Here is a 27,062-nt window from a genome sequence, read left to right on the forward strand (position 1 = left end):
AGAGACCCTTTCGGAAGCGCCGGAGGGTTGCTGCCAACCAGTGTAAGGGCTACTGTGCTCTATGTGGGTTGGGCTGACACTGCAAACTCACTTCCTGTCTATGCCTTGAAGGAGAGCTTGTGGGAAAGAGCAGCAAAACAATTAAAAACTCAAGCACTTACTCCATGGGTAGGCAAACTAAGGCCCGGGGGTCGGATCCGGCCCAATCGCCTTCTCAGTCTGGCCTGCAGACCATCCGGGAATCAGCATGTTTTTACACAAGCAGAATGTGCCCTTTTATTTAAAACGCATCTCTGGGTTATTTGTGGGGCCTACCTGGTGTTTTTACATGAGTAGAACGTGTGCTTTTATTTAAAATGCATCTCTGGGTTACTGTATTTTTTGCTCTATAAGACTCACTTTCCCCCTCCTTAAAAGTAAGGGGAAATGTGTGTGCGTCTTATGGAGCGAATGCAGGCTGCGCAGCTATCCCAGAAGCCAGAACAGCAAGAGGGATTGCTGCTTTCACCGCGCTGCGATCCCTCTAGCTGTTCTGGCTTCTGAGATTCAGAATATTTTTCTTCTTGTTTTCCTCCTCCAAAAACTAGGTGCGTCTTGTGGTCTGGTGTGTCTTATAGAGTGAAAAATACGGTATTTGGGGGGCAGTCCACTGTCCCTCAGACTCTGTGGGGAGCCGGACTATATTTTGAAGGAAAAAAATGAATTCCTGTGCCCCACAAATAACCCAGAGATGCATTTGAAATCAAAGGGCACATTCTACTCATGTAAAAACACGCTGATTCTCAGACCGTCCGCAGGCCGGATTTGGAAGGCGATTGGGCCGGATCCGGCCCCTGGGCCTTAGGTTGCCTACCCCAGACCTAGAGGTCACCTGCTTGGCGAAACCCACACCCGGGAGTTATAGTGCCAGGCCCTATATACAACCTCTGGGTCTGACAGTGTCTACGACTTAAGGGGGAAAGAAGACCACATACACCCATTGGAAAACGTTGGCACATTGTTTATTTAATAAAGTCTTGTATTTTTATTTTTATTTTTTGCTCTCCCCCTCCATTGAAAAAGGCGTTGGGAAAGGAGGTTTGCGGTTTGGTCTGCTGCTTTTACGAAGCGGGGAGGGGAAAAACAGGCTTTTGCATTGCCCCCCCGCCGACAAAAAAAAGACAAATTGTGATCATAGGATGGCCAGAGTTGGAAGAGACCCCCCCCCCAAAAAAAACCACACATACAGAAGGGTCTTCTAGTCCAACCGCTTTGCAAGGCAGGACTCCCAAGCTAGACGATTATGACGGTTTCGACAATGACATGAGCAAGATGGCAAAACAAGCCAGGACTTTGGAATAAATAAATAAATATATGTGTATATATATATATATTCTCACATCTCCAAAAGAAGGGGGGGGGAGAAAAGATCGTCCCGCCGCATCTCTTGCAGTAGACGTTTTTCACTTTTACAAAATTAAGTTTCTCTTCTTTTCCAGCTGTGCCCCCCCCCCCAATTCCCAACCCCTTCAAGTAGTGCTTTGGACGTTGATTTTGAAAGGAAAAAAAAAATGAAAACTGGAGGGCAGGACCCACACATCCAAACAGACGCGCGCACACCCCACTCCTCCCCGAACCCCCCCCCCCCCCCGTTGACATGCAAAAGAATTGAAGCACGGAAAGGAAAAAGTTAGAATTTGGCACACATCCCCTGCATGGCGGTGTTGGGAGATGGATGGGTCAGTTTGCCCCCTCCCCAAGCGATGTGCTTGTAGCCACGTAGTAGCAACGATACGTTAAAAGAAAAAGCTTGCTTCCGCCGCCTTATAATCTGCTTAAAAATTAAAGGCGGAATAAAACCGCCTGCTCGTATAGGTGAAACTCAAAAAATTAGAATACCGCGGGAAAGTTCGTTTATTTCTGTAATTCAACTTAAAAGGTGAAACTCATGACATGCAAAGCGAGATATATTTTACATCTCAGAGGTCCGATATTGCTCTATTTGCAATCCTTGTTTTGCTGATTTCATTGAATATTCTGATTTTCTGAGATTGTTAATTGGTTTCACCTTTGAAGCTGAATTAGTGAAATACAGGAACTTTTCCATGATATTCTAATTTTTCGAGTTTCACCTGTATATTATTATTTTTCTTCAACCACAAATGTGGATAAATAATTTTTTTAAAAAATTACAAAGATAACGCGCACCCCCTTTGCATCGATTTGGAGAACAGGGCAGATTGCGGAATAACGTGTCGGAAGAGGCACGTTTTTGTAGCCGAGTGCGTGAGGACTATGGCTGATCTCTGTTTCTTCCGCTGGGCCTTACCCCCAAACTCGCGGCTCTCCTATCTCAGCCTGGGGAGAAAAAATGGGCGGCTTTCTGATGGCTCTAGACTTCCTGGCTTCTGAGACTAGCAGTCCAAGAACACTGGGGACACACACACACGGACGTTAGTCATCCCTGCGTCATCCGCTGACGCTAAGACCAGGGTATTTCTCATTCCGCTGCCCAGTTCACATGAGGACTATAAACTTGGGAGCATTCAAGTAGCAGCTCCGACACCCCTTTTCCGATCAAGCTGTTTAGTATCTCTGCGCAAGGGATGGTGGCGCCGGAAGGAAAGCCAAAGCAAAGGAGGGAACAGCGTACAATTTTGTTGAACGGGAAAAGTTGAAGATAATAAGAGAATCGGCGACGGAGGAGTAACGCAGGGACGCGAGGAAAGACGGAGGCCTGAGCTATCAAAGAACTCGGGCGTGCTGCTTCTACTGCAACCCGTGTGCCTCGCTTTGCCAAGTATGTACCCCAAAACGGCAAAACCCGCTCCAAACCTGTCCAGTAACCCATGGCAATTTCACCCACCCAGGCAGCTCACCAGCTTAATAAAACAGCATTTCTGGAACCGGTTCCACGCCAACGAAAGTTCATTGGGAAGAAACTTGGGTGAGGGATCAGGGCCAAGCGGGCAGGCTTTTCTGTCCCATCTGGAAGGCGAGGTTGTTTCTGCCTCCCACCACGAGGACGCCCAGCGACAGACGGAGGGAGAAGGAGGAAAGGAGAAGGTTATTGCTTGCAAAAAGAAAAAAAACCAGAGAGAGAGTGTGTGTGCAAAGGTGAAGGAGTCATTTATAGTTATCTGCTACAACCAGCTCTTTTCAACGTCGTGAGGTAAAAGTCGGGCCTCTGCGAGGTTCCGGGGTCTCCTGTTATTAGCGAGAAAAAGCCCCTTTGGAACGTAATGTCCGGGCTGTGCAATAGAGGCACCTGCTTTGGCAAACCCACCTCGGAGGGGGAAGGGAGAACGGGCTCATCTCGGGCCCCCAAACCCTCTCGGGCACCGGCGAGAAGGGAGCAGAGGCTGCCAGGAGCAAGATCCCGCCCTCCCCGGCCCCTCGCAAGCAGAAGGCTGAAGGGCCCGCTGCTGCCCGTCACACAAACGCAGCCTTGACCAGTTTCCCTTGACCCTCTGCGGACTCCGAGTCCGGCTAGAGACAGGGATGCCTGCGGGATGGCGACTCCCCTAGGATCCAGCGACGTCCCTTGCGTGGTACCTGCCCCACCAGGGCCACCGTCCTCTGAGATAGTGTGCCCCATTGCCCCGGTTGGCTGGCAAATCCCAGGCCGGCCCCGGGGAGGGACTGGGGAGAAAGCGATGGCTACCTCACCCTGAAGTCAACGGCGTCCCCCTGCTCCTCTACTCTGGGCTGTGGTCAGGGGAGGCGTCTGCCACAGCCACCATGCACCCTGGACTCTCTCTCGGTTTTTTCAAGCACCCATACATCCTTTCCTCCAACCCCCCGGTTATCTTGTCCATCAGTTCGCTGCCCAGGCCGCCCAGGCCTGGGCACTGCCCATCCTCGAGGCAGCCGCTGCCATACGGCTCGGGCGGCCCCTTGGCCTCCTCCGGCGGCTCCTCTTCTATCACCTGGATTTTGTCGCCGGCTTCCGCCGTCGCCGGTGCCGCCTCCTCGTCCCCGGCGCTGACGATGCGTGGCAGGGTGCTCTGGTAGCGCCCCTCGAGCGGGTAGTTGACGCTGTCGCCCCTCCGCAATGGCGTGCGGTGCCTCTCCAGGGCCGGCGGATAGCGGACGCCGGGGTCGCTGTACTGTTTGGCCCTCTGCCACTGCTTCCGGAGGTGTGTCCGGGAACGGTGCTTGGCTCGCAGCGGCGAATCGTCGAACTGAGGGTCGTGGCGGACGAAGGCGTTGAAGAGGGCGTCCGTCTTCTCATCGATGCTGTAGTCCCGGCGGGGCAGTGCGTCCCGGGTGGGAAAGAGCTGCCCGTAAGGGGCCCAAACCAGCGGACTTGGGGCCGGCGGCCCGCCGGAAGCCCCTTCCACGGCCTCATCTTCCTCCTCCGGTTCTTGGCCTTCGAAACTCTCAAAGATGGTGGCTCGGCGGCCGGCGCTGGTGAAGCAGTATCGCTTCTCCGAGGCTGTCTGGTCTTCGCCGACGCGCCCGCAGGGAGCCTCGATGGAGGCGTAGCCGCTGTCCATCTGCAGGAGCTTCCGGGTCCCGGCCTCCGACTCTACGCTGTCCTGTTTGGCTTTCCCCGGCAATCTGTCCTCTCCTGCTTCGGCCTCGTCCGCCAAGGAAGAAGGGAAGCTGGGCAAGCCACCGCTCGAAGAGATGCTCTCCCCGCCGTCGCTGCGCACCGAGTCCCGGTCGTTGCCCTGCTCCGACGAAGCGTACATCTCCAACGATGCCCGCAGGCTCCAGATGTCGTGGTAAAGGGGGGTGGGTGGCTGCTGCGGTGGCGGCGGTGGCGGCTCCAAAGCGGGGGGCTCAGCGGAGGGGGGGCTGGGTTGCTCCGCCGGCTCTATCCTGCATCCAGAACACAACAGGTACATTTTCCCTTTAAAAACACCTTTTGGGTCTTAGGATCGTATGGAACGAAAACAGCAAATGATAATCGAGACCTGATATATATACATACATACATACATAAATACACACACACATACTTTTCAAGTTCATATATCGTATTTTTTCCTCTCTAAGACTCACTTTTTCCCTCCTAAAAAGTAAGGGGAAATGTGTGTGCGTCTTATGGAGCGAATGCAGGCTGCGCAGCTATCCCAGAAGCCAGAACAGCAAGAGGGATTGCTGCTTTCACTGCGCAGCGATCCCTCTCGCTGTTCTGGCTTCTGAGATTCAGAATATTTTTTTTCTTGTTTTCCTCCTCCAAAAACTAGGTGCGTCTTGTGGTCTGGTGCGTCTTACAGAGCGAAAAATACGGTACACACACACCCACACACACACACACACCCACACACACACTTACTTTTCAAGTTTATACATTTCACTGATTTCACAATCATCTTGACATTTCAAAACTTTACTTCCTTCCCCCTCTTTCTGCGGTTCCTTAAATTTCATTTTAATACCTTTCCCATATCCAAATTAACTTCATTTGCTCATTCATTCATCTTCTTTAAATACATACTCTTACGAAACTGCAAGTTATTACAATAAGCCTGCCAATGTTTTCATCCGTTTACAAATTATCTGTTAATATTCAATAAACCATTTCCATTCATTTATTTGTTTTTTTAAAAAAATGTTATCTTGATTTCTTGTTCTTCTGGCAAGTTTCACCATTTCTGCATATTGCATTGCTGTTACAGTGGTACCTCGGGTTACATACGCTTCAGGTTACAGACTCCACTAACCCAGAAATAGTACCTCGGGTTCAGAACTTTGCTTCAGGATGAGAACAGAAATCGTGCAGCAGCAGCAGGAGGCCCCATTAGCTAAAGTGGTGCTTCAGGTTAAGAACAGTTTAAGGTTAAGAACGGACCTCCGGAATGGATTAAGTACTTAACCCGAGGTACCACTGTACTCTTACAAAACTGCAGGTTATTACAATAATCCTGCCGATGTTTTTATCATTTAACAAATTATCTATAAATATTAAATAAACCGTTTCCATTCTTTTATTTTTTAAAAATTGTTATCTTGATTTCTTGTTCTTCCGGCAAGTTTCGTCATTTCTGCATATTCCATTGCCGTTATAAGAGAATAAATGAGATGCTCGTGGTGAAGATCCAGCACCTCTTTTTTCTAGAAAAAGGGCACTGGCCTAGCCCATCCTCCCTGCAAAAGGGCAGCACCGATGCCAGCTGCTGGAAAACAGCAGAAGGGGACAAAGCTGCTCATGTGCTCAAATCCTGCTTGCGAGTTTCCCTTTGGGACAACTGGTTGGCTCCTGTGTCCGAGGCAGCTCCATCTGGTATGCAGGATGAGACCCTCCCTGCCCACGGACTGCCTCGCCAGAGTGGTGCATGCTCTGGTTATCTCCCGCTTGGAGAGATTCCACCTAAACATTAGGAAGAACTTCCTGACAGTAAGAGCTGTTCGACAGTGGAATTTGCTGCCAAGGAGTGTGGTGGAGTCTCCTTCTTTGGAGGTCTTTAAGCAGAGGCTTGACAACCATATGTCAGGAGTGCTCTGATGGTGTTTCCTGCTTGGCAGGGGGTTGGACTCGATGGCCCTTGTGGTCTCTTCCAACTCTAGGATTCTATGGACTACTGCAATGCGCTCTACGTGGGGCTACCTTTGAAGGTGACCCAGAAACCGCAATTAATCCAGAATGCGGCAGCTAGACTGGGGACTGGGAGTGGCCGCCGAGACCACATAACACCGGTCCTGAAAGATCTCCATTGGCTCCCAGTACGTTTCCGAGCACAATTCAAAGTGTTGGTGCTGACCTTGAAAGCCCTAAACGGCCTCGGCCCAGTATACCTGAAGGAGCGTCTCCACCCCCATCATTCTGCCTGGACGCTGAGGTCCAGCTCCGAGGGCCTTCTGGCGGTTCCCTCACTGCGAGAAGCAAAGCTACAGGGAACCAGGCAGAGGGCCTTCTTGGTGGTGGCGCCCACCCTGTGGAACGCCCTCCCACCAGATGTCAAAGAGAACAACTACTACCAGACTTTTAGAAGACATCTGAAGGCAGCCCTGTTTAGGGAAGCTTTTAATGTTTAATAGGTTATTGTATTTTAGTGTTTTGTTGGAAGCCGCCCAGAGTGGCTGGGGGGACCCAGCCAGATGGGTGGGGTATAAACAATATATTATTATTATTATTATTATTATTATTATTATTATTATTATTATTATATGGGCATTTTGGCCCCTGTGAGAACAGGACTTAAGATGGGCCACTGGGACTAGATCCAGCAGCCCCTTCGTTTGTTCTTATTAAACGAGCCGCTGCAGCTCAGGAAGGAGAGGAGAGGCCCTTCGCAAACTTCCTTGCGGATACAGCAAAGCCTGCCCGATTATAACGCCAAAGTTGAAGGTTCAATCCCTGCAAGGGACAGCTGCATTTGGGGGTGGTGGTTTGGACTAAATAACCCTCCAACTCTATGATAGGGTTCCACATAGCCAGGATTTGGCCGTCGGAAACAGTGCCCAGGCAGAAACTTCTTTACTGTCTGGCAAAACTTTATGGAAGTAGATTTTGGCAAATCTTTTTTTAAAAATGCTCAAAAGCTTCAATTTTATTTTATTTTTTGTTTTTGCAAAATAAAAGAAGCTAAACTTTGGACCAGGGGTCAGCAAACCTTTTCAGCAGGGGGCCAGTCCACTGTCCATCAGACCTTGTGGGGGGCAGACTATATTTTGGAAAAATAGAAGAAAAAAGAACGAATTCCTATACCCCACAAATAACCCAGAGGTGCATTTTAAATGAAAGGACACATTCTACTCATGTAAAAACACACTGATTCCCAGACTGTCCGCATGTCAGATTTAGAAGGTGATTGGGCTGGATCCGGCCCCCGGGCCTTAGTTTGCCTATGCATGCTTTGGACAAAAAAAAAGATAAAGAAAAACCCAACAACTTTTTCAAGGAATGAAAGCTCAACACCTTTAGTGTCCGGATTTTCACTTTTTGAAATATGGCAACCCTATGACTCTTAAAGGGACGCGGGTGGTGCTAGGGACGCAGGTGGCACTGTGGGTTAAACCACAGAGCCTAGGACTTGCCAATCAGGAGATCGGCGGTTCGAACCCCCGCGACGGGGTGAGCTCCTGTTGCTCGGTCCCTGCTCCTGCCAACCTAGCAGTTCGAAAGCACGTCAAAGTGCAAGTAGATAAATAGGTACCGCTCCGGCGGGAAGGTAAACGGCGTTTCCGTGCGCTGCTCCGGTTCGCCAGAAGCGGCTTAGTCCTGACCCGGAAGCTGTACGCCGGCTCCCTCGGCCAGCAAACGAAATGAGCGCCACAACCCCAGGGTCGGCCACGACTGGACCTAATGGTCAGGGGTTCCTTTAACTATGACTCTTAAGCCTACCCAATCCATGAATCCTGCAGTGCTGCCGAAATTCTCCCCCAGTCTTTCCTCATGCCATCACACCTGTGTCTTCTCTGCCCCACCCCCCCCCGCCCCATTCCCACTTATCTACTGAAAAATACCTGCCGAGGGATAAGGTGGAGCTGGCTGGAGCGGGCAGGAACGGCCCGCCGACGGGCCTGAACGCCACGTCATCCGTCCGGGCGATGTATTGGATTATGTCCGTCTGGTGGGGGTCACGGTCTTCTTGGTCCATGCTCTCGCTTGCGGCCCTCTGCCGCTGGAACTGGTGCCGTTTCGGAGAGCCTGGGCAAAGGACCGGGTGGCGAAGACCAAGAGTTAAGCGGGGGGGGGGGGGGGGACGACATTGGGGGGGGGAGAGAAAGAGAAGAGACGACAACCAAAATATGATTATTTTGGACAAGGGCAAGCCTTTCTCGAATCCCACCCTGCCAACAAAAAGAGATGTCCATTCAACCAGCAATTACAGTGGTACCTCAGGTTACATACACTTCAGGTTACAGACTCTGCTACCCTAGAAATAGTATCTCAGGTTAAGAACTTTGCTTCAGGATGAAAACAGAAATCGTGCGGTGGCGGCAACGGGAGGTCCCATTAGCTAAAGTGGTGCTTCAGGTTAAGAACAGTTTCAGGTTAAGAACGGACCTCCGGAACGAATTAAGTACTTAACCCGAGGTAAAGGTAAAGGGACCCCTGACCGTTAGGTCCAGTCATGGCCGACTCTGGGGTTGCGGCCCTCATCTCGCTTTATTGGCTGAGGGAGCTGGCGTACAGCTTCCGGGTCATGTGGCCAGCATGACTGGAGAACCAGAGCAGCGCACAGAAACGCCATTTACCTTCCCGCTGGAGCAGTACCTATTTATCTACTTGCACTAGTGTGCTTTTGAACTGCTAGGCTGGCAGGAGCAGGGACCAAGCAACGGGAGCTCACTCTGTCACGGGGATTCGAATCACCGACCTTCTGATTGGCAAGTCCTAGGCTCTGTGGTTTAACCCACAGCGCCACCTGTTTAAAAAATGACGTCTTGATCAGAATTAAAGCCTCTGTGTACATAGGGCTGCCATAGGTGCAGGATTTCAAAGGTGGAATTGATGTCCAAAAAGCAGCGCTTTGTCCTGGATCTTGGAGAAGTCAATCAAAAACTCGTGGGGGTTTTGGCGTCTTTGTTTTTTAAGAAAAAAGATCAACAACAACTTTTGGGTTTTCCTAAATAAAAGCAAAAATATTTGCTGGCGTTTTCTAGTAGAAAACTCAACAACTTTTGGTGTGTCCTGGTTTTTACTTTTTGAAATATGGCAAACCCTATATGTGCAGCAAAGCGCAATGGGAGGATAATCGTTTCTCACGAGTTAAATACCGACGATACATCACTTTATAAAAATTCTCTGAGATAATGCAGATAATCAATGATCGTGAAATCATGAAGGAAGAGGGTTCATTATGGCCTCATCCTGATGAACACATCTCTCTTACTGCATTAAAAAAATGGCTTCTCTTGTTGATGCAACTCAGTCCAAATCCAATCTCAGTCCAATCTCATCCAATTACGCTTCAAGATTAAGCCAATTTAAATGGTATGGCTTTAAGCTTGTTCCGCAAAGTTTATTTTGGCGGGGTCACTTTCCATTCTACGGGTTTTCAGATATATATATATATTTTTACAGAGCGAGTTTAACAAATGCTTTAAAAAAGCTGTGTTTCTTTTATTTTCTTTGAACAACCGCAGCAACACTATCACAAACCTGAAACACGTTACAGTGGTCCCTTGGTTCTCAAACTTAATCCGTTCCGGAAGTCCGTTCCAAAACCCAAACATTCCAAAATCAAGGGGTGCTTTCCCATAGAAAGTAATGCAGTACGGATTAATCCATTCCAGACTTTTAAAAAGAACCCCTGACACAGGAATTTGACATGAATCTTGCTATCTAACGAGACCATGGATCCATAAAAGGTAAGCAATAATCAACGTACTGCAGTCACACAATCAATCCATCAGTAGCTAAACTGGATTCCACACAGTCACAAAAACAAAACAAAAAAGAGCCGCAAAAACAAAAACGCAAAATAAATAGCAATACCAGACAGACCTCAGTCTAAACGGATGTGTGGCACTCAAATCAGAAGCACAACACTCAAAATGGAGCACGTTCGGCTTCCGAAAAAAGTTCGCAAACCAGAACACTTACTTCCGGGTTTGCAGTGTTTGGGTTCCAAGGTGTTTGAGAACCAAAGTACCACTGTATGCTTAAATAAAAGAGACTACAAGGCTTTATTTTGCCCCAGGGACCAGCAGATCAAGAGAGGTTGCATTGATGCCTCCAGTTCACGGGTGCAACGCTTGAATCGTGCCAGTGAGAGTGAGTGGGCACCAAAGCAGGTGTGATGGCCTGGGAATCTGGTTCAGAGGCTGAACCTGAAGGAATCCCAGCCTGCACAGGAGTCCCCGCCTCCAGGGCTGACTGAGCCGGGGCTGGGGCCTGAGCCCGAAGGGTCCTCACCTGTGTGGGATCCTCAGGTGCAGGCATCAGCTGAGTCTGCTCTGGCTCCTGAGGTGATGGAGGACCCATTGCCTGCAGGTGCTCCACTCTCAGCCCCGTCAGAGGAAGCGGAGGTTGCCTCTGGGTCTGGTAACCCTCCAGCCTCTCCTGAGCTGCAGAGGCTCAGGGCAGAGAGGCAGAGGGAACTAAGTTCCCGCAGGAGGAGTGCTTGCCTCCAGGAGAGGCTAGTCGCCAGAGGATCGGCGCCGCCCTATGACTCAGGGCAGATAAAAGCCAGCCAGCCCCAGTCCCAAGTTGCGGGAGTAACATTGTTGGTAGCCAGTTCCTGCCTGCACCCTGTTTCTGCTTCTCTGCCGGAGCTCCTGACCTCACCCGACCCTCTGCCTTGGACCCAGTTTCAGCTTTGACGGATAGCCTCCATGCTGCATCCTCGACCTCGGATTGGACCATAGCTGTCAAGCGTCCCTTATTTGGTGGGACAGTCCCTTATCCCAGCGCCATGTCCCGCTGCTGTCCCTTATTGATGATGTCCCTTAAATAAGCTACTGAAGGTAACGGGGGCCCTTTCTATGTCCAGCTGTCCTTTGTCAACAACAAATTGTTGCTGTTTTCTTGTGTTGAATATATGCTATATGGTAATTAATGGACCTAATAGGTATCTAAAGCCATTTGCACGCAACAAAATATGTCTTTCATCAAAGGAATTGTTGATCCCTTATTTTGGCTGCTGATCCCTTATTTTCGAGGCTGCTGGACTAGGACCTCGCCGCACGGTTAACCCACGGGACCAGCACAGCTGGGCAACTACCAAAAAAGGAGCATGGCGTATCCGACCCCCCAGGCCAAAGTATCACCCCTCCATCGGCATGACCCACCTCTCGTGTCCAGACTGGATGCTCTCTGGCTCGTCTCCAGTTTCCATTTCTTGATCCGAAAGTAGGGTCTGGCACCCTCGAGGCTGGCATGGCGGCGTAGGCGGGTGAAGAAGTGAAAGACGGCGCCCTGGGAAGGGGCCGGCGGGGCCTCCCCCGTCCCGCCCCCTCCAGCACCTTTGGGACTCTGGCCGGCGCCGTCGGACTGAGAAGAGGGGAAGGAAGGAGGAGGAGGGATCGGTCAGGAACGGCCGGCGGTTTTGCCACCCAAATAAAAATGCTCCCCTAACCATCAAACACGCAGAGAGACGCGTCGCGCTACAATGGCCTCCCCTCTGGGCGCAAGGACGGAAGACGTGTCGGTGAAACACGTACAGCGAGGGAAATAAGTATTTGATCCCCCTGCCCAATTTGCCCGTTTGCCCTCTGACGAAGAAACGACCAGTCCGTAATTTTAACGGTAGGTTTTATCGTAGCTGTGAGAGACAGAATCTCTTTTGTCTTCTGGGTTTCTGGGGTTTTTCCTGTTGTAATTCTGTCTCTCACAGAGTTCCCCCGAGTGAACCTGCAGGAAAAATAAACAACAAACCCCCAAATTTGGGATCTTCTCCAAACCCGTGCCAGGATTTTGGGGTGTGGTTTTTTTTCAGCGAAAAGCCTGTGTTTTGCAGGCCTGAGCGTTTGATACAGCAAACATGGGGTTCATACTTAGCATTAGCTTCGAACCTCCGAATTTGGGGTCCCCTCCACAGATGCACAGAGACATCGAATCTTAAGAGCTGGAAGGGACCCTCGGGTCATCTAGTCCAACCCCTTGAAATGCAGGAATCGCAGCCAAAGTGCCCCTGGCAGGCGGGCATCCGACCTCTGCTTAAAAACGTCCAAAGAAGGAGAGCCCTTTCAAAGGAGTCCGTTCCACTGTCAAATGGCTCCATCTTCCATGCAGCAAGCAGCCCTTCCGGTATTTGATCACCTGTCCATCGTCTATTTTCCAAGCCCTCCTCTGCACACCTTTTCAATCTCTCTTAAAATGGGGTGCCCAGAACTGGACACAGGACCGCAGGTGTGGTCCGAATCAAGGCATTCCCTCGAACAGGGTGCAGGATTTGTGCAGGGTAGCCAAATTCTGTGTGACTGCCGTAAAACGTAGGGAACAAGCTGTGCTATCATAATGATTAAGGCCTTAAATTATAATTTTAGGTTATATGTTAGTGACTAAAGTTTTAATTTATATAGATATTTACCTGTTGCTATATCTGTATTGTCCCTGTTACAAAGTTAAAGGGACCCCTGACCATTAGGTCCAGTCGTGGCCAACTCTGAGGTTGCGGCGCTCATCTCGCTTTATTGGCCAAGGGAGCCGGCGTACAGCTTCCGACTCATGTGGCCAGCATGACTTCTGGCAAACCAGAGCAGCGCACGGAAATGCCATTTACCTTCCCGCCGGAGCGGTACCTATTTGTCTACTTGCACTTTGACGTGCTTTCGAACTGCTAGGTTGGCAGGAGCAGGGACCGAACAATGGGAGCTCACTTTGTCGCGTGGATTTGAACCGCCGACCTTCTGATCAGCAAGCCCTAGGCTCTGTGGTTTAACCCACAGCGCCACCTACATCCCTGACTAAGTTTTAATTTATATATTTTTTAGCTGTTGCTATATCTGTATCATCCCTGTTAGACCTATTTGCAAATTCAAATGTATCCCTGTCATGTTTTATGACTTCCTTGATGTGGGCTGGAACTGGTCTGTGACCAAAATAATAAAATTCATTCATTCATATGGCCTAAAATCGCATTAGGCTTTTTTGCCGCTGCATAATAATAATAATAATTATTTATTTTTTGTACCTCGCCCATTTGGCTGGGTTTTCCCAGCCACTCTGGGCGGCTTCCACAGAGACCAAAAATACACTAAAATATCACACATTAAAAACTTCCCTGAACAGGGCTGCCTTAAGATGTCTTCTGAATGTCAGGTAGTTGTTTATCGCTTTGACATCTGATGGGAGGGCGTTCCACAGGGCAAGCGCCACTACCGAGAAGGCCCTCTGCCTGGTTCCCTGTAGCTTGGCTTCTCGCAATGAGGGAACCGCCAGAAGGCCCTCGGAGCTGGACCTCAGTGTCCGGGTAGAACGATGAGGGTGGAGACGCTCCTTCAGGTCTACTGGGCCGAGGCCGTTTAGGGCTTAAAAGGTCAGCACCAACACTTTGAATTGTGCTCGGAAACGTACTGGGAGCCAATGTAGGTCTTTCAAGACTGGTGTTATGTGGTCTCGGTGGCCGCTCCCAGTCCCCAGTCTGGCTGCCGCATTCTGGATTAATTGCAGTTTCCGGGTCACCTTCAAAGGTAGCCCCACATAGAGCGCATTGCAGTAGTCCAAGCGGGAGATAACCAGAGCATGCACCACTCTGGCCAGACAGTCTGTGGGCAGGGAGGGTCTCATCCTGCGTACCAGGTGGAGCTGCCCTGGACACAGAATTGACCTGTGCCTCCATGGACAGCTGTGAGTCCAGAATGACTCCCAGGCTGTGCACCTGGTCCTTCGGGGGCACAGTTACCTCATTCAGGACCAGGGAGTCCCCCACACCCAGTGGCGTAGCGTGGGGGGTACAGGGGGGGCCGGCCGCACCGGGCGCAACATCTGGGGGTTAGTGTTAGGGGCGCAAATCCACGCGTTAGGGGGCACAAATCCACGGGTTAGGGGGTGCAAATTACTTGCCTTGCCCCAGGTGCTGACAACCCACGCTACGCCACTGCCCACACCCGCCCGCCCCCTGTCCCTCAAAAACAAAGCATCACATGGTTGTCTCATTGCTAAACTTGCAGTCTACCGAGACTCCGGGATCCCTTTTTTCACATGCCAGGCACCCCCCAATATCCTACATTTGTGCATCTGGCCATCCCCAAATAAGCTGACGTACCGAGGTGCCTTCGCCAGAATCCGATGAAGCAGAGGAACCAGCCTCGACGGTGGAATTATAGGTGTCTCCCGGCAAGGCAGAACTGGCGCAGGTTCCGTGGCTGGTCAGTGCCGTCTCCGGCAAAGGATGCTACCAAGAAGGGATGAAGGTGAGAAAGGGTTAGGGATAAACTTCGCCGACCCACTCACACACCTCCTGGAAATTTATGCCCTGCGGGCGTAAAAATAGAAGAGGCATTTCCAAAAATACATCCGAATTGCCCCCCAACCCCGCTCTGTTTCCGTACAAAAAGTTTGCCTCTAGGACCATGAATGTGGCCTCTGCAGGTAATAAGGCAGGTCTCTGCCCCCAGAGAGCTTACAAATAAATATGAATTAAGGAACTAGGCTAAATTCTCTCTTCTGAGTGTCCATGGGTGCCCCCAGAGAGGCATAATAATAATAATAATAATAATTATTATTATTATTATTATTATTATTATTATACCCCGCCCATCTGACTGGGTAACCTGAGCCACTCTGGGCAGTGGTAAAAATAGAATAAGACAGGTCTCTGCCCCAAAGAGGTTACAAATGTGAATTAAAGAACTGGGAGAGGCCTCAGCGAAATTCTTTCTCATGAGCATCTATGGACGTCCTCAGCAATGCCAAGCAATAAATTAATAATAATAATAATAATAATAATAATAATAATAATAATATTCTTATACCCGGCCCATCCGACTGGGTTACCTGAGCCACTCTGGGCGGCGGTAAAAATAGAAGTAATAAGTCGGGTCTCTGCCCCAGAAAGCTTACAAATGTGAATCAAAGAACTGGGATCCTGCCCCTCGGCTCCTCTGGGTCTCACCTGGAAGATGGCCAGGCTGGGCTTGGCTGGGGGGTGCCGAGGCGTCATGGCGATGCTGTTCTCGTTGGACTCGTGGATGGTGACGATCTTGAGGGCGGCGGACGGGGGCAAGGGCAGGTGGCTGAGGCGGGCGTTCTTCAGGTGGTGGAAGTCTCCCTCGGTCAGGGTGTACCTGGCAGGGAAGGTGTTCCAGGGTAAGGGTTTCCCTCAATCTTTGTCAGTATGGTCATTTTGGACCACAATTTCCCACCAGTCCCTGCCAGAACGGCCATTTTGAACCATGATTTCCCATCAGCCCCTGCCAGAACGGCCATTTTGGACCATGATTTCCCATCAGCCCCTGCCAGCACGGCCATTTTGGATCACAATTTCCCATCAGCCCCTGCCAGGACGGCCATTTTGGAGCACGATTTCCCATCAGCCCCTGCCAGCACGGCTATTTTGGAGCACGATTTCCCATCAGCCCCTGCCAGCACGGCCATTTTGGACCATGATTTCCCATCAGCCCCTGCCAGCATGGCCATATTGGACCATTATTTCCCATCAGCCCCTGCCAGAACGGCCATTTTGGACCATGATTTCCCATCAGCCCCTGCCAGCATGGCCATTTTGGACTATGATTTCCCTCAGCCCCTGTCAGCACGGCCATATTGGAAAATGATTTCCCATAAGCCTCTGCCAGCACGGCCATTTTGGACCACGATTTCCCTCAGGTATGGCCACTTTGGACCATGATTTCCCATCAGCCCCTGCCAGAACGGCCATTTTGGACCATAATTTCCCATCAGCCTCTGCCAGAACGGCCATTTTGAACCATGATTTCCCATCAGCCCTTGCCAGCACGGCCATATTGGACCACGATTTCCCATCAGCCCCTGCCATCTCTGGCACACTGTTTCTCCAACCCCACAAAAAACCAAAAACGTGAATATTTTTCTCCAAGTCCCATCACTGAATGGTAGAAACCTTCCTTTGCCTCCAGAAGGTAGGCAATCCTGGGAGAGAAATACTGACCCAGAGCCGCAAAAAAGGCTTATCACAGGCCTTGGGGGCCACCCAGAGCCCATCTAGTCTGACCCCCATGCATTGTACAGGGTTCAAGTCCTCCCAACCCAGCCCTCAAACCCATCAAGGGACTACAGTCCCTCCGCCAGTCCTTACCTCACAGGGCTGCTGCGAGGATTTATAATTTTAAAGACAATCCATTATATAAAGGATTATCATATCTGAACGGAATGGAAATTTATTTAAATTTTAGAAGAAAAAAGGTAGAAGAATGAACTCATCCACTGGGGGGGCAGTTTGATAAAATTGTAGAATTTGGCGTTAATTGGTATTGTTATAGCGAGGCCACTGTTGGAAAATCAATGAAAAATGTGTATTTTTAAAAAAGTTGAAACGTATACATACTGGTCCCATCACCTCCTGGCAAATAGAAGGGGAAGAAATGGAGGCAGTGAGAGATTTTACTTTCTTGGGCTCCATGATCACGGCAGATTGTGACAGCAGCCACGAAATTAAAAGACGCCTGCTCCTTGGGAGAAAGGAGATGGCAAACCTAGACAGCATCTTAAAAAGCAGAGACATCTCCTTGCCAACAAAGGTCTGTATAGTTAAAGCTCTGGTTTTTCCAGTATTGATGTATGGAAGTGAGAGCTGGACCATCAAGAAGGCTGATGGCCGAAGAATGGATGCTTTTGAATTCTGGTGCTGGAGGAGACTCTTGAGAGTCCCATGGACTGCAAGAAGATCAAACCTCTCCATTCTGAAGGAAATCAGCCCTGAGTGCTCACTGGAAGGACAGATCCTGAAGCTGAGGCTCCAATACTTTGGCCACCTCAGGAGAAGAGAAGACTCCCTGGAAAAGACCCTGATGTTGGGAAAGATGGAGGGCACAAGGAGAAGGGGACGATGGAGGACGAGATGGTGGGACAATGTTCTCGAAGAGACCAGCATGAGTCTGACCAAACTGCGGGAGGCAGTGGAAGACAGGAGGGCCTGGCGTGCTCTGGTCCAGGGGTCACGAAGAGGCGGACACGACTAAACGACTAAACAACAACATATGTACTAACCATACTTCTCTCTCGAACCCAGGACCCCCGCCTACCTCCTCCCTTTCTCCTGGGTCTTCTTGCTCTGTTCGAAAAGGGCAGCCTCGTTGAAGGACACCCGTCGCCCCGTGGCGCTTCCTGAAGAGAGGAATCTCTCGCTCTCCGCGTCTCGGTAACTGGAGCTGGACATGCAGTCAGGATCGTCCACCTTAATGGTGATATCTAGGGGAAGAAATGGCGGGCTTTTTAGAAACCCACCCATCCTAGCTAGCAAAATCCCAGAGATACAGGTGAAACTCGGAAAATTAGAATATTGTGGGAAAGTTCATTTATTTCAGTAATTCAACTTAAAAGGTGAAACTAATATATGAGAGAGACTCATGACATGCAAAGCAAGATATGTCAAGCCTTTATTTGTTATCATTGTGATGATGATGATGATGATGATGATGATGATGATGATGATGATGATTTATATCCTGCCCTCCCCAGCCGAAGCCGGGCTCAGAGCGGCTAACATGAAATGTTTAAAACAGTAACATAAAATCAGACAATCAATTAAAATACATCCTCAAATCAGATCAGGATCAGAATAAAATCCAATCAGATGGCAATCCGCAGATTAGCGTTGGGGACCTTAAATGCTCATGATCTTGGCGTACAGCTGATGAAAACCCCATATTAACAATCTCAGAAAATTAAAATATGAAATGAAATCAGCAAAACAAGGATAGCAAATAGAGCAATATTATAACAAATAAAGGCTTGACATATCTTGTGGGGATTCAAACCACTGACCTTCTGATCGGCAAGCCCTAGGCTCTGTGGTTTAGACCTAAAGGTAAAGGGACCCCTGACCGTTAAGTCCAGTCGTGGCCGTCTCTGGGGTTGCGGCGCTCATCTCGCTTTACTGGCCGAGGGAGCCGGCGTTCAGCTCATGTGGCCAGCAGGACTAAGCTGCTTCTGGCGAACCAGAGCAGTGCACGGAAATGCCGTTTACCTTCCCGCCGCAGTGGTACCTATTTATCTACTTGCACTGGTGTGCTTTTGAACTGCTAGGTTGGCAGGAGCTGGGACTGAGCAACGGGAGCTCACCCCATCACGGGGATTCGAACCGCTGACCTTCTGATCAGCAAGTCCTAGGCTTTGTGGTTTAACCCACAGCACCACCTGCATCCCTAAGCCTATAGATAGCTACTAACAAAACCGTTTGCTAGAAACCGCAGGAGGTGAGAGCTGCTCTCGCACTCGGGTCCCGCTTGCAGGGTTTCTCGCCAAGGATGCTATGGGCCTGATCTAAACCCCTCCTCCAAATTCCCCCCTCACTGATAGGCTTTTTGGGGAGGGGGGAGGAATTAAACCAGAGAGGCAACATCCCTGGAGAGGTGCTGGGTTGGGTACCACGAGATGCAACAGGATGAAGAAAAGAATAGAGAGAGAGAGTGAGAGCAACCGTTTCCAGGGCAACGGGCCCTAGCAACCAGAGCGGGTACCACCAGACCTTCCTATAGAAAAGGATGCAGCAAGCCCTGCCGGCTTTTGAAATTAAGCAAGCAAGCATCTCACCTTGAGCCGGCTGGGAGTCATCCAGATAGGTAGTGTTTGTTTTCTCAGGGTCATCGCTGGCTCTGAAAAAAAGAAAGAGAAGAAGAAGGTGGGCGGGAGGGGAAACCTTGAAAAAGGCGTACGCGGCAGAGTGAGATGAAAAAGGTCTCAGAAAAACCTGTGATGAATAGCTCCAGGTTTGCATAAGCCATGGTTTGCATATTAAGGGAATATGCTGTGTACAGTGGCACCTCGGGTTACAGACGCTTCAGGTTACAGACTCCGCTTACCCAGAAATAGTGCTTCAGGTTAAGAACTTTGCTTCAGGATGAGAACAGAAATCGTGCTCCGGCGGTGCGGCAGCAGCAGGAGGCCCCATTAGCTAAAGTGGTGCTTCAGGTTAAGAACAGTTTCAGGTTAAGAACGGACGTCCGGAAAGAATTAAGTACTTAACCCAAGGTACCACTCTCTCTCTCTCTATCTATCTATCTATCTATCTATCTATCTATCTATCTATCTATCTATCTATCTTCCTATGATTTTTTTACCAACTTCGCCCAAATGGCTTCAATTTCACACACACCTTCAAGTCTGCGAGGTAGGCCAGAAGTAACGAACAGCCCAATATTATTATTATTATTATTTTAAAAAAACAATGCACAATGAGGCACAGGTCCCTCCAAGAATCAGACTGATGTCAAGGAGACGCATAACAACAACAACGGCAGCAGCTCGTTTAAAAAGAACAAACGAAGGGGCTGCTGGATCTAGTCCCAGTAGCCCATCTTAAGTCCAGCATCCTGTTCTCACAGGGGCCAAAATGCCCAAATAATAATAATAATAATTTATTATTTATACCCCGCCCATCTGGCTGGGCTTCCCCAGCCACTCTGGGCAGCTTCCAACAAAATATTAAAATACAGTAATGCATCAAACATTAAAAGCTTCCCTAAACAGAGCTGCCTTCAGATGTCTTCTAAAAGTCTGGTAGTTGTTGTTCTCTTTGACATCTGGTGGGAGGGCGTTCCACAGGGCAGGTGCCACCACCGAGAAGGCCCTCTGCCTGGTTCCCTGTAACTTGGCTTCTCGCAGTGAGGGAACCGCCAGAAGGCTCTCGGTGCTGGACCTCAGTGTCCGGGTAGAACGATGGGGGTGGAGACGCTCCATCAGAACTACAGAACTTTCTTTTAGAAGACATCTGGAGGCAGTCCTGTCCAACTGTTTGGTGCTATGAAAGTCTTGTTGTTAAACCAGTCGTCTTTTAAATCAATGAGGTCTAGAATCTTACTTTGCGGCTAGGGAAAAAGACCAGAGCTCAGACCAAGCCTCTCTGACTCTGCATAACCCTCTGTTTTGGTTGCAGAACCGGCCTTTCGCACTGCGACCTTCCCACCTTAGGGTCCCAATTCTGCTCCCCACACCCTGTTACCTGGAGTGTCGCCGGTCGGCCTCGCAGCATCGCCGGCAGACGATCAGGATGCCAAAGAGAAGCACCAAGGTGCCCCCGATAAAGATGGAGAGAAGTATCAGCAGCAGGAAATACCCATCGTGAGTCTTCACTTCGCCAGGCACCGTCTGGAAGGTGGGATTTTTTTGGGGGGAGGAGGGAAGGGAGAGGAAAATAAAAAGACACGGTATATGCGTGCAAAGGGTGAGGGGAGCCGATGGAGTTGAGTTTCCTCACCCTTGTTCTGTACAAGCTACCTCCACAGCAAGGAGACTCAGAAAAATATACCGTATTTTTTGCTCTATAAGACTCACTTTTTCCCTCCTAAAAAGTAAGGGGAAATGTGTGTGCGTCTTATGGAGCAAATGCAGACTGCGCAGCTATCCCAGAAGCCAGAACAGCAAGAGGGATTCCTTCCTTCACTGCGCAGCGATCCCTCTTGCTATTCTGGCTTCTGGGATTCAGAATTTTTGTTTTCTTGTTTTCCTCCTCCAAAAATGAGGTGCGTCTTGTGGTCTGGTGCGTCTTATAAAGCAAAAAATACGGGTATATATTCCCTGGCAGTATGAGGGCACATTTCTCCACCACTGGGGGGGGGGCAGATGGAGACACTCTTCACTTTCACACACAAGTTTGGGGTGTGCAAAGTGAAGAATTGCTTGCCCTTGAAAGATGGCTCCCCCATGTCTCTGCACGAGTCATATAATAATAATGATAATAATTTATTATTTGTACCCTGCCCATCTGGCTGGGTTTCCCCAGCCACTCTGGGCGGCTTCCACAGAGACCAAAAATACACTAAAATGTCACACATTAAAAACTTCCCTGAACACGGCTGCCTTAAGATGTCTCCTGAATGTCAGGTAGTTGTTTATCGCTTTGACATCTGGTGGGAGGGCGTTCCACAGGGCGGGCGCTACCACCGAGAAGGCCCTCTGCCTGGTTCCCTGTAACTTGGCTTCTCGCAATGAGGGAACCACCAGAAGGCCCTCGGAGCTGGACCTCAGTGTCCGGGCTGGAAGATGGGGGTGGAGATGCTCCTTCAGGTATACTTCAGTCAGTGATCTCAGCGCTGTTACAAAGCACGCAGAGATGCAACAGGCACCCTCCTCAGAAGGTTCTCATGAGGAAAGAGATTGGAAAGCATTTTGGACTCAAATCACACCTCCATCTTTGCAATTTTAAGAACTCTGTGCCCTTCCCTGACCCTCCAGCCGCAACCCCAGAGTCGGTCACGACTGGACCTAATGGCCAGGGGTCCCTTTACCACTAAGAACAACAATTTATTCTTATTATTGCCCAGTAATAATTTGCAATTGTGGGTTAAACCACAGAGCCTAGGACTTGCCGATCAGAAGGTCGGCGGTTCGAATCCCCGCGATGATGGGGTGAGCTCCCGTTGCTCGGTCCCTGCTCCTGCCCACCTAGCAGTTCGAAAGCACGTCCAAGTGCAAGTAGATAAATAGGTACCACTCCGACAGGAAGGTAAACGGCGTTTCCGTGCCCTGCTCTGGTTCGCCAGAAGCGGCTTAGTCCTGCTGGCCACATGACCTGGAAGCTGTACGCCGGCTCCCTCGGCCAGTAAAGCGAGATGAGCGCCGCAACCCCAGAGTCGTCCATGACTGGACCTAACGGTCAGGGGTCCCTTTACCTTTTACCCCCTGAAAGAGGTCTTTGATGAAGGGCTCTTAGCAGCCAAAGATTCAGGTACCCAGGGCTTTTTCCAGCACAGAGAGAAAGACCCCAGAACTTTCAGTCTGTTAGATTTCTACCTGTCGAGGTCAAAGCGCCCAACTTACGTTTGGGCCTGTGAAGCTGCGATTCCTGCAATGCAGGGAGTAGACCCCTGGGAACCCCTTCTCTGATTCTTCTGTGATCATGTGCAAAACTGGAATATCTCGAGTTGTGGGTTCGAGTCCGCCGCTGGGCAAAAACACTCCTGCATTCGACAGAATGACCCCTGTTGGTCTCTTCTAAATCTACAATTCTACGATTCCAGGGCCAGCAGTGGTGGTGGGCGGTAGCTGAGTCAGTGCTCAAGTCAGTGGCTGACCGCATTAAGTCCTCTGGCCCCTTCCATGGGACTGTCGCTTACTGATGACTCAGCAACCAGCTAGTCCTCAGCGCACAGTTCCGAATCGTTTCAGATGCATCCCAAAGCATCCCTAACTTTCACAAACGACAGTCCTTACTTTCACAAACGACATATCAAAAGCATTTCCTGCAGATTTGGAAGCCAACAACTGCCTTCTGCGAATGCATGTGGCTTGGGTCTGTTTCCGACTGGCGGTGGGCAGGATTGAACCCGGGTCCGTCTGCGTGGCAGGCAAGCGCCCTCAACCTAGGGAAGAGGCCCGGCTGCGGAAATCTGCAATGGCTTGCAATGGATTCAGCAGAAAACCCTTCGAGGGTTCCCTTTTCCTAAAGAATCACAAGCTGGAAGGAACCCCAAAAATCATCTAGCCCAACCCCCTGAAATGCAGGGGTCTTTTGCCTAACCTGGGGCTTGAACCCACAACCCTGTGATTAAGAATCTCCTGCTCTAGGTTGGCTTGCTCCACAGGCACCCTAAAAATATTCCCAGATACTCGCAAAGTCAAAGAAGCCATCATGTGATCAAAAACCACAACTGGGTGCCCCCCTTCAGAGCTGCTGGACTAGAACTCTCCATCAGCGCTAGCCAATCCCGGGAGTTGTAGCACAAAACCTCTAGATCAGGGATCAGCAAACGTTTTCAGCAGGAGGCCGGTCCACTGTCCCTCAGACCTTGTGGGGGGGCCAGACTATATTTTGGAAAAAAATACGAATGAATTCCTATGCCCCACAAATAACCCAGAGATGCATTTTAAATCAAAGTACACATTCTACTCATGTAAAAATACACTGATTCCCGGACCATCCGCGGGCCGGATTGAGAAGGCGATTGGGTCAGATCTGGCCCCCGGGCTAGCAAGGCCAGAGCTCAGGGATGATGGGAGTTGTAGTCCAACTTCTGGGGACCTACAGATTGAGAACCGCTGCTCTAGATTAAGAGAGCGGGTGATGGGGCTAGAAGCCGCAAACTCCAAACCTAGACACCTTTGCTTTTATTCCTTTACTGGTAAGCTTTGGTGGCAGAGGGGCAAGGCAAAGGCACTCTGCATATGCTCAGAGGCACCACCCACAACAATTACTTGTTTTTACCACAATTTCACAATACCGCAGCTCCATCAGTATAAATCAGCTAGGTGGACCAAAGGCCTGACTGAGATTCGAACCGTTTCCTATTTAAATCTGAGCCTTTTGCTCAGGACTTTGAGTAGGCCTGGAAAAAAGCCACTGCCTGAAATCCCAAAGGGCTGCTACCAGTCAGTGCAGACAATATGCAGCTGGATGGACCAGCCATCCTTGCCAAGACTTGTGGGCCCAGGAAATAATTTCTTCCCTCTGCGCTAGGTCAAAGCAATGCCGATTGACAACTTGCCCTCGATTCGCAAAATTGCTTTAAATCGTTTCTAATATTGGTGTTTTCAATTGCAACCTGCCCTGGGACTTTAGTGTGGAGGGGCAGGTAATATTTTTAATAATAATAATAATAATAATAATATATTGTTTATACCCCGCCCATCTGGCTGGGTCCCCCCAGCCACTCTGGGCGGCTTCCAACAAAACACTAAAATACAATAACCTATTAAACATTCAAAGCTTCCCTAAACAGGGCTGCCTTCAGATGTCTTCTAAAAGTTTGGTAGTTATTTTTCTCTTTGATATCTGGTGGGAGGGTGTTCCACAGGGCGGGCGCCACCACCAAGAAGGCCCTCTGCCTGGTTCCCTGTAACTTGGCTTCTCGCAGGGAGGGAACCACCAGAAGGCCCTCAGAGCTGGACCTCAGTGTCTGGGCAGAATGATAGAGGTGGAGATGCTCCTTCAGGTCTACTGGGCCATTTAGGGCTTTAAAGGTCAGCACCAACACTTTGAATTGTGCTCGGAAACGTACTGGGAGCCTCAGATTTTAAAATACATTAGCACTGGCAGTACCATGCTCCGATTACAACAACCCCGGAAGATGATGGACCGGTCCTCACTGGCTTCCCAGCTGAATGCATTAGCAAAAATTGCCTAGGCTGGGCAGAACAAACAGGGTCAGGATCCACAGGGCAAAAGGCAGCTCCTCTCCCACAGGCTTGCAACCCAGCAACTCCCACAGCTACTCCTGCCAAAACTTTGGTGGCATTTCTGACCTGGGCCCAACCTGAACTCTCCTATCCAGAGCCGGTGTGGGGTGGGAGTGTGGAGACTTCTCTGTCTCTCTGGAGGGGGGCTTGCAATACAGAATATCACCCACCCTGGGGGGGGGGAAACCTCGCAGACCTCTCCCCACCTGCCCCCACGGCAGGGACACTCACCGTCACACCTCCCGTCGTCGCGTTTTCCCATGCGCTCAAATCATCGCTCATTGTCCGTCCTCGAGAGAGATGTCCTCTTGGGAAAAAGGGAGGCACAAAACCACAGTGACACGACGGTGCGCGGTTTGCAGAACGAGATTAAAAATATATCTATTTAAATTAAAAAGAAGGCAAGGGTGCGCAGGACAGGGGGAAATAAATAAAGAAATGCAATGTACATATATGAAAATTTGCAGAAGAGGCGACGTGGTCGATGAGGTTGTAGATTCTTCTTTTCCCTTTCTCTCTCTCTCTCTCTCTCTTTCTCTCCCGGTTACCTCCAGCAATCCATCTCCCCTCCCTTTGCAGCTCACATGTTTTTCGCCGAAGGGAAGATCACGGGTGGATTCCGTTCACAAGATCCTCGGCAGCGCCATGCTGCGATTACAACACCCCAGGAGATGATGTACCGGTCCTCGCTTGGCTCGCCAGCTTAAGATGCCACTGAGGAAGGAAAGGAAAATGAAAGGCTGGTGTGTTTTTATTTATTTTTAAGAGGAAGGCAGGATGGGGGGAGAATCGAAGGTGGTGGCAGATTGCAAGAGCACGCTTTCTTTCTTTCCCCTCCTTTCCTTCTATCTCTCTCTCCCTCTTCCACTGCCTGGTGTCAGACGGTTTTCTTTAAGGAGCCAGCGGAAGGCCGCAGAGCAGCCTTCGGGGGGGGGGGGCCGAAAAGCGGCTGAGAAAAACAGCAAAAGCCTTTACCCCCAACCCCGGACCCTGGAAAAAGGCGGCAGCTTCTTCTCTCTTCCCCAAGCAACCCGGACTTCCACCCCAGACGCAGTTGGGAGCCTGGAAATTAAATCGCCTTTTCCAAACACACATGCACACGCTAGGATCCTGGCTCATCAGCCCACACACACACACACACACACACAGGGTTGACTCACGCCAACGAGAGAGGGAGAGATGAGCAAGAGGGGATGGCAGTGAGGGGGCGGACGGTTGCTGCAGCAGAGTGGAGGGGGGGCAACCCCACCCCAGGAGAGAGCAGCGGAAGGGTTCCGGGCGGCTTTGATCCCGGCGGCTGCAAAAAAAATGAGGAGGGGGGAGACACGGGCTCGCCTTGAGTGTGTGCAAAGCTGGGGGAGGTGGGAAGGGGTTTGTGGCACCCACCCGCCGCTTAAGGAGCTAGTAGCATGCACACACGTGCACACATGTGTGTGCAAGGTGCAAGGACCTGAATGCAATTCCTCCTACCCGCAGCGAGAGAGCAAAGAGAGCTCCCAGAGGAAATTAGGAGTCAGGCCCCATCGACTTTGGTGTTGTCAACACCGGCCGGCAGCAGCTGCCCGGGGTTCCAGGTAGGGGTGTTCCGCAGCCCTACCTGAAGAGGCGAAGGGGTTGAACCTTCTGCCCTGACCCTGCCTCGTCCTCCTGGTTGGTCTAATCTGGCTTATATACCGAGTCAAGCCATTCGCTTGTCTAGTTTGGGGTTGCCAACACTGGCTGGCAGCGACTCTCTGGGGTTTTAGGCAAAGGGGTCTGTCTGTCTCTCTCTCTCTCTCTCTCTCTCTCCACCGCCATCATATCTCTGCGTTCAGCCACAAAGCAACAACCCTTTCCCCAAAAATAAGGGTTCTAGTCTTCATGGTTCCGAGCTAAATAAGAGAGTTGGCTTCCACCAAGTCAGGCCGTGGCTCGAGCGAGTTTTTAAGCACACCGGACACGTGCTTAATACACATGGGACCCCCCAAGGAATCCCGGGAGCTGTGGTTCTTACTCTTCACAGAGGTACAACGGACAGCGCCGTCCAACTACAGTTGCCATCAACCCTAGGGGGATGTCACATGCTTTAAACGTATGGTGTGGACCCACCCACAAAATAAACAATTTCCCACACTGCCCCGTTAATGCCTTTTCGCTCCAAGTCCCATAATGTCCCCAAAAGTTCACAAAAGCTTAGCGCCCCACTGCGTGGTCTCCAGCCACCTGGCCTCTGAGCATGTGGAAAGTGCTACTTGCTACAGAATAGCTTTGAACCTTGGGCTGGAGGGTTGTTGCTGTTGACCTTCAGCGCCTTCATTTCAGGTCTCGTTGTGATTTAGGAGGAAATTGTTCGGTTTGGCCGTGCATTAATTCATTGCGTACGACTACTTTTGCTATAGTGGACGCAGGTGGCGCTGTGGGTTAAACCACAGAGCCTAGGGCTTGCCGA

At 50.3% G+C, this 27,062-nt stretch overlaps 1 protein-coding gene and 1 long non-coding RNA gene across 2 annotated transcripts in view; both read right to left on the reverse strand.

The window, feature by feature from the left end:
* LOC307207314 overlaps positions 1 to 27,062 on the reverse strand; it is a 73,589-nt gene that overhangs the window by 11,559 nt on the left and 34,968 nt on the right. The window lies entirely within an intron of this gene.
* On the reverse strand, positions 985 to 25,784 carry CBARP (CACN subunit beta associated regulatory protein). Its single transcript, XM_079960562.1, has 9 exons — positions 24,866 to 25,784; positions 20,463 to 20,608; positions 19,055 to 19,116; positions 17,545 to 17,710; positions 15,438 to 15,609; positions 14,589 to 14,717; positions 11,671 to 11,872; positions 8,398 to 8,581; positions 985 to 4,806 (listed from the first exon to the last, which is right to left on the reverse strand). Exons 1-9 carry the CDS (start codon positions 24,914 to 24,916, stop codon positions 3,678 to 3,680), a joined length of 2,241 nt encoding a protein of 746 aa, XP_079816688.1. The 5' UTR covers positions 24,917 to 25,784; the 3' UTR covers positions 985 to 3,677.

Source organism: Podarcis cretensis (genome assembly GCF_951804945.1).
Source record: "Podarcis cretensis genome assembly, chromosome: 18".
Lineage (NCBI taxonomy): Eukaryota > Metazoa > Chordata > Lepidosauria > Squamata > Lacertidae > Podarcis > Podarcis cretensis.

Excerpts from the sequence above, each read along its gene's own strand:
- CBARP (XM_079960562.1), bottom strand. The coding sequence starts at position 24,916 with ATGAGCGATGATTTGAGCGCATGGGAAAACGCGACGACGGGAGGTGTG. Across the intron at positions 17,711-19,054 it reads TGACTCCCAGCCGGCTCAAG|ATATCACCATTAAGGTGGAC; the intron begins GTGAGATGCTTG and ends TTCTTCCCCTAG. Across the intron at positions 4,807-8,397 it reads TCCACCTTATCCCTCGGCAG|GATAGAGCCGGCGGAGCAAC; the intron begins GTATTTTTCAGT and ends TTCTGGATGCAG.